General features: G+C 60.2%; 1 protein-coding gene across 1 annotated transcript in view; it reads right to left on the reverse strand.

Moving 5' to 3' along the window:
• Positions 1-108: 108 nt before the first annotated feature.
• The window catches only part of ACSBG1 (acyl-CoA synthetase bubblegum family member 1), a 22,872-nt gene continuing 13,039 nt past the window's right edge, over positions 109-9,941 (reverse strand). The window contains 10 exon segments of the mRNA XM_049614411.1: positions 109-432; positions 980-1,226; positions 1,739-1,878; positions 5,331-5,548; positions 6,020-6,308; positions 6,311-6,336; positions 7,019-7,200; positions 7,824-8,000; positions 8,260-8,409; positions 8,493-8,573. Coding sequence (XP_049470368.1) covers positions 347-432; positions 980-1,226; positions 1,739-1,878; positions 5,331-5,548; positions 6,020-6,308; positions 6,311-6,336; positions 7,019-7,200; positions 7,824-8,000; positions 8,260-8,409; positions 8,493-8,573 — 1,596 coding nt within the window. The 3' untranslated portion in view covers positions 109-346.

Here is a 9,941-nt window from a genome sequence, read left to right on the forward strand (position 1 = left end):
GCCTGCGCCCCGGCCCGGCTGCCGCAGCCCTTGAATCCTCCTGGCGCTCGGGCCGGGGCCCCCCCCCCCCCCCGCCGGAGGGCGCGCCCCGCCCCCCCCCCCCCCCCCCCCCGCCCTCCCGTCAGCTCTGGAGGGAGAGCCGAGCTCACGTGTCACCTGAACAAAAGGCAATGCTGAAAACGAAAAGTACCCCCGCGCGAAGCTTCCTGGAATTGTCAGCTGCCGTCGGCAAAGCGTCACTGCCTCACCCTGACCTGGAGACCTCCCAGACCCAAGGGCACCTGGAGCTCAGGATGTCCCCGGGAGGCCTGCCGTCTTCGGCAGAGACTGGGAGGATGTCCCCCTGTCACTTTTTCTGCTCCTGGTAAAAGGAATCGATGACGTCTTTGTACTTGTCCAGGACTGTGAACCGTTTCAGTTTCAACGTGGGACCTGAGAGAGCAAGTGGAAGGAGGGGTGAGGCCCGGGCTCGGAGAAATCTGGGAAGATGTGTCGTGGGGATCCGCGCCTCTGACGGCAGCTCAGCGGTACCGAGTGCTTACACCCCGCCTCGGCCTTGATGGCTCAGAGGGCGCTTCCCGGGGGAAGCCGCTCCCACCCGTCCCGGGGCGGACACGCCAGCGTGCTACAGTGGAGAGCGGCCCCCGCGTCCAGCTGAGGCGGCACCAGAGGCCTGCTCTGGTCTGTGGGCTGTGCCGCAGGGGGGGCTCCACCCCCGACTTCACAGGAGATGCCGGTGGTCTCGCCCCCCCCCGGGAGCCAGCTGGCCCCAGCCCAGGCACCAGTAGGGCCTCGGTGTCAGTCCGGGGGTCCCATTGTGATTTCAGGGGAAACGGTCCCACGGTCGAAGCAGAGTTAAGGGTCGTGTTGGAACCGATCTGTGGGTTCGCCAGGCTCACCCTGCCAGCCCACACCCCTGGCCAGCTGTGTCCTCCTGCACGGCCCCCGGAGTAGTGGGGACAAATGAGGGAACCCCTACCCAGCTCTCCCCCTGCCACGGAGAAGTCCTTCTGGAGAATGGCCCACTTCTGGATGTGGTAGGGTTGGGCGGCTGCCTTCCTGTTGACTCTCTGAATCCCTTCTTCAATGGCCCGGTACACGGCCTCGTCCCTCCTCCCCACGATCTCAGACACGGTGGTGGCGCTGCTCCCCACCTGCCGGCAGAACTGCACGGCTTGCTCGGTCAGGTGGTCCGTTGGGTGACAGGCGTCTGGGTCCAGCGTGCACTGAAAAGCCAGAGGTCAGAGCCGGCGCGGGCCTCACCCCATGAAACGCGAGCCCATCTTGAGGAGGGTTTGCTGGGGCCAAGGATGTGGCTCGCTGTGAGCTGTTCCCGAAAGATGGCTCAACGGTGGGTAGGATGCCACCCCGGCTGTGTGGGGCCCACGGTGCGTGGAGCCTGTGGCGGGATGACACCGGACGGCCCTTGGCCAGCACACCACGGTCTAAAGCAGGGACCCTCTCCCGTACGTCCGGCACCCTGGGCTCTGAGCATGTGAGCGGGGCAGCGCTGGGACAGAGGGACGGTCACAGCAGTACATTGTCAGTTGTGGGGGTTGGGGGCGGTGCGCAGGGCAGAGTGTGTTCCCACAAGCTACACCACCCCTTGTGCAGGTAGCCAACAGGTCGTCCCAGGATATAGTCACGAGACCCCACGCGCGTCCCAGCCGGGCCTGCCTCCTGCTGGGGCCGGACCCCCAGTCCGGCCGCCCCTCCCGAGCCAGACGCCCAGACGCACCTTCAAGGTGAGCAGCATGGACAGGAACTTCCTCTGGTCCCCGACGAGCATGGCGTTGCTGATGATGGGCAGCTCCATCTTCACGGCATCCTCGATGGGCACAGGGGGCACGTTCTCCCCTCCGGCTGTGATGATTATCTCTGGGGAGGCAGGGCCAGGCCCCGGGCACGGGCTTTAGTCCAGCACCCCCGCGGAACCAGGACCCAAGCCTGGGCCACGGCCCCTGGAAGCCACACCGGCCACTTGGGGAGGTGCAGCCGGCGGGGGGGGGGGGGGGGCGGCGCACACCCTCGGAGGCACCTCTCACTCGCCTACCCCCTTCCCAAACGCCCTCCCGTCCCCAGCAGTCCAGAGCGCACCGCCTGCTCTCAAGGGCCGCTCAGCTCAGGAGGCCCCCCACCTCGTCCACGCTGGCCCTCCCTTGTCTAAGCTGCTCTCGCAGCGTCCGCCCCTCGTCCTGCGGAGGGCCGTGCGCGAGCAGGTGCTGGCACTCAGTGCTCTGGTCTCTTCCCGCCAGGCCAGGTGGGAGTAAGCGGACGTTTACTGAATACACCTGGACTGCTCTAGCTGGATTGTGCCCCCTGTTCTAGTTGGACACAGAGGAATCAGTCACACTGTGTGCAGGCCCCATGTTGACGTCGGGCAGAGAAGAAGGAGACAGCCCTGGCTGCAGCGAGCTCACCGGGCCGTGGCACAGAGGACGGCCAGGGAGGAAGCCGTCAGACCGGGCGTGTCCAGGGCAGCGAGAGTGGGCGTCCCTCACCACCCCTGCCTTCCTGCGCTTTCCCTGACCACCCGCTCACCCCCACCTGTGTCTTACACCGTCAGTACCCGCTAGAAACCCTCAGCAAACAGCATGGAGACAAACGCCCCCCAAGACCCCACGCGAAACACATCCAGGATAAAATGTTGAAAGTGTCCCTCCCGAGATCAGGAACAACACAGGACGATCGCTGTCCCCGCGTCCATTCACCGCACGCGGCTCCAGTTGTCCTGCCGGCGCAGAGGCAAGAGAGATACAGGAATGGAACGACGGAACGAAACTGTCCTTATTTGAAGACGATCCGGCCGTGTCCCTGAAGGTTTGGAAGGAACACACAAGCCAGCAGAGTCACATGGTTCGTCGAGGCCCCGCCACCCCAGGAGGGCGCGGAAGCAGCCTGTGTGCCCTCGGCAGGCAAGCAGAACGCAGATTTTATGTGATGCTATTTACGACAGCACCCAAGATAGAATACTCAGGGCAAATCTAAGGAGAGGCGTGCAAATACCTGCACGCTGTGAACGTTGCCGACAGACCTCAGTGTAAGCACACCGAGGGCGGGGGGCACCTGGGGGGCTCAGTCGGTTAAGCGTCCTGACTTCGGTCACGATCTCATGGTTCATGGGTTCGAGCCCAGCGACGGGCTCTGTGCTGACGGCTCAGAGCCTGGAACCTGCTTCAGATTGTGTGTCTCCCTCTCTCTCTGCCCCTCCCCCACTCGTGCTGTCTCTTTCTCTCTCTCAAAAATAAGTAAACATTAAAAAAAAAATTTAAGGATGCCGAGGGATAGACGGGGTCCTTGTTTAAACTGGACCGTGTGACCCCGATTGACACCACAGGGGCTGTGGACACTTTCCCAGCTTCGTCGCCCGCCTTTGCTCGTGGTGGTTTGACCACTGGTTTGTTCTGTCTGTAATGTAGTAAAAGTTTGTTAGTCCCTTTTCACGGCTCCCATGGTTGGAGCCACAGACCTCCCGCCTTCTGACACGACACAGAATTTCTGTTTTTCTGTTTTTCTCCAGTAGTCACAGGGGCTCCGTTCTTTGCGCGTAAATGTTTTATCCTGTCTGTTGTGATCGTAGATGGACTAGTTTCTTCCGCAGTCCTTCTAAATCGCCGTGCAAACGGAAGCCATGGTTCCCGGTGGCGGTCTTGGCTTTCCGTGTGCGCGGTGCTGTCACCCTCCTTAGGGAGCTGGCTCTCCGTCCCGCGGCCGTGGCCGGCACCACGAACGCTGCGGGACGTGGATGATGGGCATCCGGTCCTGCTCCTGGCTTCTGGCTTCGTTATGCTAAGCAAGTGGTCATCCATTTCTGGTTTTATCCCGTGCTTTTTTCCACGAATGAGGACATTAACGATTCTTGTGAAATACCTTTTCAACATATGTGCAGATGATAAAACTTTTAAAGTTCTCTTAATACATATCCCTGCATTTCCATAACTTAGTTATGATGGGTTATTTTTTTAATGTGCTGGCAGACATTGTTTGCGACTATTTTATGCAGGATTTTAGCATATATGCTCATGAAAGTCGTTGGTCCACAGTTTTCTTTTTAAATACAACCTTTTCAAGATTTTGGTATCAATGTTATACTCACCTCACCAAAAATTTGGAATTTTTCCTTCTTTTCTGTGCCCCAAAACAGTTGAATTGTCATTGGGATTCCTCAGGACACCCTGCTGGTCTCCGTGTTTTGTCTTTTGCGTATGTGTGTGGCAGGGGGGCGGGGAGGGGCCAGTCACTATTGTTTCCATGGGAACCGGTCTGTTTAAATTTACTATCTTTTCTGCAAGTAGTTACATTTTCCCACAAAATGATCTCATTCATGTTTTCAAACGTATTTGTCCAGTGTTGAGCGATTGGTACCACGTTTATGGATCGGAACTCAGTGTGGCGAAGAGATACGTTCTCACCACATCAGTCAGTAGATCCGATGGAACCAAACTCGAAATCTTGGAGGGCTTTTGGAGGCAGCAGGCCTGTTGGTAGCCAGCACCGTCTCACAGAGGAAGGCCACGGCCTCACGTGGACGTCTGGCCGTGTCACAAAGATACTCGGGGAGCTGGTGCGAGTCCAGGCGGGCAGACCAGCCCCCGACGGCGACGCCGTGGGACAGGCGGGCTTCTCGGCGGTGATGCTGGGCGCTGACCTCCAAACGCACTGCACCCTTCCCCCGCCATCACCGAGCTCAGCCCTAGAGGGCGCTGTCAGTCCACCCCTGCAGCAGGGAGCTCGCAGCCTGGGCGCCCAGACTCCGCCGAGAGCCCGCCCTCTACGGCCAGCAGAGCCCGGCCCGATGGCACCCCTGCCTTGGAGAGATCCACTCATGGAGCCGGTTTCCCCAGGAAACGGGTGGGGGTTCCTGCAGGGATGTGTTTGGGCATTACATCCCCTCGGGCCAAGTGGGCAAAGCACCTTTTCCGCGGAAGTCCCCAGCTCTCCTCCTTGGGAGGGCCCCGTTCGTCATGGGAAACTTGAGGTCTCGTGTTTTATTTTAAATTTTATATCCAATCTGTGTTCTCGATATCATCCCCGTGTTTGTGTGTAAAAATACGTGATATTTACACCCCAGAATCTTCTGGAAAGACTTGCCTTGTTTCTTTAAGAAGTCTGAAACCCAGCTCCACCACTTACTAGCTGGGTGACCTTGGGCAAGTTCCTTAACCTCTCTGGGTGTCGTCATTGGGAAGTCGGGGTAAATAAAACGATGTCAGTCCAAGTGCAGGAACTTAACATGCGCTCCGTACTCGGGGTACAAACAGTACAGGCAGTACACACCGCCCCCCCCCCCCCCAACGCCTGCAGCCACGAGGCCGGCCAGCAGAGCTCACCTTTGAGGCGTCCAGTGATGAAGAGGAAGCCGTCCTCGTCCAGCCGCCCGGTGTCGCCTGTGTGCAGCCAGCCTTCGGCGTCGATGGCCTCGCTCGTTTTGTCCTCCATGTTTAGGTAGCCCATGAAGATGGTGCGGCCCCACAGACAGATCTCCCCGACGCCCTCCGCGTCCTTGTTCACCAGCTTCACCAGGCAGCCTGGCACCACCTTGCCGGAGCTGGGGGCGGTCAGAGGGAGACGGCGCCTCAGGGCAGGGTCAGGCCTCACCTGGGAGCCCCCGGGTTCCCCGGCTCCTCATTCTTGGCCGACGGCCAGAAGGTGTCCCCTCCCAGGATTTGTGTATTGCAACAGGGGACTTAGAGCTGAGGGGGCGCCAATAAGAAGCTTTAAGGCGAATGAATGAGCGAGCGAGCGAACGAACGAATGGAGTCCCAATGCACAACTTCAAGCCCTGTGATGGGCCGGCAGGGGGGGGGAGGTCTCGAGGCGCAGCAGGTGACCCTCCATTCACCCCCTACCGGGGGGCTGGCCCCGTCCCCCAACCCGCCGCCCAGTGGAGCCCGGGCCATCAGCCTCGGGGGGACCCCCTCCCACACATCCCACCCTACTGGAGGGAGGGAAGTCCCTCCGTCAGAACCTGTCCAAGGTCCCCCGGGGTACCAGCACGGGCACATGGGCACGCGTGTACCTGCCGGGGCGGTGGTTGGAGAGGCTGGATATGAAGTGGGGCCCTGAGGTCTCGCTGAGGCCGTAGCCGCCATACAAGTGGATGTTGAGGCCCAGGAAGAACTGCTCTGTCTCTGTGGTCAAGGGGGCTGCTCCGTAGAAGTTCTTCCGACACCTGGCAAAGCCCAGCGCCTGGCGGACCTTGGCCAGCACCAGGTAATCTGCCAGCCTGGCCTCGAAGGACTTCAGGTCACTGGTGGGGGAAGGAGAACGGTCCACAGGAAGAACCACACGCTCACATGAAAAAGGTATTTGGTGGGCGCACGGCGGCCTGGCCACCTGTGAACGTGCACGCACACACAGGTGTGATACGTCCTGAGCCCGGAGGTCAGACGGGTTCAGCTGTGTCCAGGCGCACACGCACGTACGCGCAGAGACTCGAAGCACGTGTGCGTGGACACACAAGCACAAACACGTCTGACCCCATCTGAAGCCCACGGATGAGTCGTTCATGCGTCTTCACGCTCAGTGTCTGTGCAAATGAAGCCGTATTTGCACACATGTAACATGTCTCATGAGACGCGATACCGTTTCGCAGACTCACTAGTAATGGAAACTGTTTCTAAATCGGCACAGGCCAGGTTTATGCCACTGACCCTCCCACAGCACCTGTGGGAATGTGATAAGTGGTCAGAGGCAGTGGGGTGACCTCCAAGTGGTCACCTGGGGGCTGGAAAAGCCCACGTCAGTATGACCTCTTCCGCAGACACCTACTGAAGTCAGGAAACCCCTCTGGAGACCCAGGAGCCGCTCCAGGGAGGCGAATGCCACCCCAGACGGAACAAGTTGGGCCCCCCACTCAGAGCACAGAGATGCGGTGACGGAGGTCTCACGCCCAGCACCTGCCAGGGCCTCTGCACAGGGGTCCCCGGGATGAGCCCAGCCTGTCCCATCCGCGGTCGCATGGCCCCGCCCTGCCCCCACCCGGCCTCCTGTCCCCTCGTCCCGGCCCGCATGGTACCTGCCGGGGCACGTCACGTTCTGCTCCAGGGCCACCGACATGGCCCACAGCAGCATCTTGCGCCGGATGAAGCCGGACCCAGCCCCCACCTCCTGGATGCGTTCCATTATCTTCTCCCACACCCGAGGCACCCCCAGGTGGGACGTGGGCTCCACCTCCCGCAGCGTGTTCACCAGGCTCCCCTGTCCGCCGCCAGAGGGGGGGCCTGCGGTCAGTGCCAGAAGCCCCCACACCCGAGTCCGCGTGCACACCTCCGAGGCGTCCTGCACACAGGCCCCACACGGGCGCCCACATGTGGACACGTACGTCTGCACACGACCCGCCTTGTGCGCTCATGCTGCCAACCCTCCTGGTCACGTGGCCAGAGGCCTCGAAGCTCCTGGGTCCCTCCCAGCCCTGGGGGTGGCCTTATCCCCCAGACGTGACCGTTGAACCCCCCGAAGCAATGGACCAGTTTAGGAGCCGACAAGGGACACCACTCGGGGCCAGTGAGCTGCGGGGGGCCGGGGGGGGGGGGGGGGGGGCAGCTCCTCATGGTTAACGGGAGTTTTCACCGCATGGTTAACGGGAGTTTTCACCGCATGGGTGTAGTTTATGGGACTGAGAAGCAGGGCTGTGGCCTGTCCTCAATGGCGTGTGGACCCGCCCATCCACTCTGGCCCTCTCCTCTGTGTAACCTCGGCAGTCAGTCCCTTCTTGTTGGCCGCGCAGGCCATGCTGATGGCCACCGAAAGAAATGTGACAGATGCTCACAAGCACGTGCGCTCGGGGCGGGGGGTACAGTGCACTGGCCGAGCAGACTGACCTGCAGGGCGTCAGGCTCGGCGAAGCAGATGTGCGCCCCCCACTGGATGCCCGTCCACAAGTCGTAGAATTGCGCGGCGATGTGGCTGAGGGGCAGGTAGCTGACCACCACCTCCTGCTGGACTTCCGCCGCCTGGATGCCGCCGGCCTGGCTGCAGTGCCGTGCTGTCCACGTGACCTGGAGGACGGGCAGACGGCCCCGGCAGGGTCCACAAGCCGGCCCTGGAAGACTCACCCCGGGGCTTCGGCTACTTCGGGGACATCTCTGCGGGGAGCTCCCAGGACAGGCCTCCCCTGCCCCCCTCCTCGCCTTTGCTGGGCTCGGCGCGGGCGGGCCGCAGACCCACGGGCTGTCCTATGTCTCCTGGGCCCCTGAGCTGAGGGGCCAGGGCAACGTCCACCAGCAGCCGCGCCCACCCATCTGGGCCCCGTCCTACGTTGTCCTGACTCAGCATCACGCCCTTGGGGCTCCCGGTGGTGCCCGAGGTATAGATCAGCACACAGCACTGGTTGGGCTGCTGGGCGCTGATGACGGCGTCCAGGGTCTCCTCCGGCAGCTCGTCCCCCAGCCCCATGACTTCGTGCATCTGCAGCCAGGCGGGGAGAGCAGGCACTCGGTCAGCTGGGCCGCTGGCCGGGCGCCCCCTGTCCCCAGGCCCTCCACCCATACCGTGTACACGCGGGCCATCTTCCTTGCAGGGGCCTCTCTGTATGTCACTACGGCCTTCAGATGTGGCAGGTTTTTCCAGATCTGTGTGGACGGGAAACATAATGGGGTCTCGTTAAAGAAAGTTACCCGCTGACAAGAGCCCCGTCTCCAGGCACTGTGGTCTCTGCGGTCTGCCTGGCAGGCACTGTGGTCGCTGGGTCCCCTGGCTCTGACCTGTGACCCACTGGAACGCTGGCCACCCTTCGTGCATAGCCGTCCCCTCAGGAGGGAACCAAGCACCCCAGGGGCTGGCTGAACCAAGTATGGCTCATCCCACAACAGAGAGGGATAGGGAAGGAACAAAGGGGACAGAGATGAGGGGACAGAGGGGAGGGGACAGACTGGGGCAGGAACAGAGAGAGGGATGAGGAGGGACAGAGGGGACAGAGAGGGAGGGGACAGCCTGGGGGACAGACGGGGGGTACAAAGTGGGGGACAGAGGGGATGGGAGGACAGAGAGAGGGACAGAGGGAGAACAGAACTTGGTCATCTTGCTGAGTGGAGGTTAACAGAGCCCAGAGTTCAGGAAGGTGATGGGACTGGACACCAGTGAGGAGATACTATGAAGAGAGAGAGTTCTAGAAATCTGTAGTCAGGGGCCCTGTCCTCCCGAGTCCTTGGCTGAGCCAGTGTGCCCGGCAGAGAGTGAACCACCAGGGAGCTGAAGGACCACGGGAGGCCACGGGGGCCAGAACCATCCACGTGTCTGTCAGCAGGACACAGGGCCCCTGCCGTGCGGAGCGGAGACCTGGAAAGGTCAGATCTGAGTGCTGGAGCTCACCTAGCCTGAGGGTGAAGACCATATAAACCGGCCCAGAAGGGCCAAACACGAGTCTCAAAGTAAAGTTCAGAGAGAAAAAAGAATCCTGGAAAAACACGACCTATGGGAGAATATCAAGACCCCTGACATACATGTAATTGGAGTCCTAGGAAATTTTTTTCTGAAAATTGAAAAGCAGCCTGAGAAGTTTCCACATTTTATTATAAACCCACCAGTTCAAGACTCACAACGAACCCCAAGCAGGATAAACAAAGGAAAACCACACCAAGATACAACGTAATCAAACGCTGATCACCAGGGATGAAGAAAAAATCTTAAAAGCAGCCAGAGAAGAAAGAGGAACCCTCGTGCACTGTTGGTGGGAATGCAAGTTGGTGCAGCCGCTCTGGAAAACAGTGTGGAGGTTCCTCAAAAAACTAAAAATAGAACTACCCTACGACCCAGCAGTCGCACTACTAGGCATTTATCCACGGGATACAGGTGTGCTGTTTCGAAGGGACACACGCACCCCCATGTTTATAGCAGCACTATCGACAATAGCCAAAGTATGGAAAGAGCCCAAGTGTCCATCGATGGATGAATGGATAAAGAAAATGTGGTGTATATATATATATATATATATATATATA

This window comes from Panthera uncia, assembly GCF_023721935.1.
Source record: "Panthera uncia isolate 11264 chromosome B3 unlocalized genomic scaffold, Puncia_PCG_1.0 HiC_scaffold_2, whole genome shotgun sequence".
Lineage (NCBI taxonomy): Eukaryota > Metazoa > Chordata > Mammalia > Carnivora > Felidae > Panthera > Panthera uncia.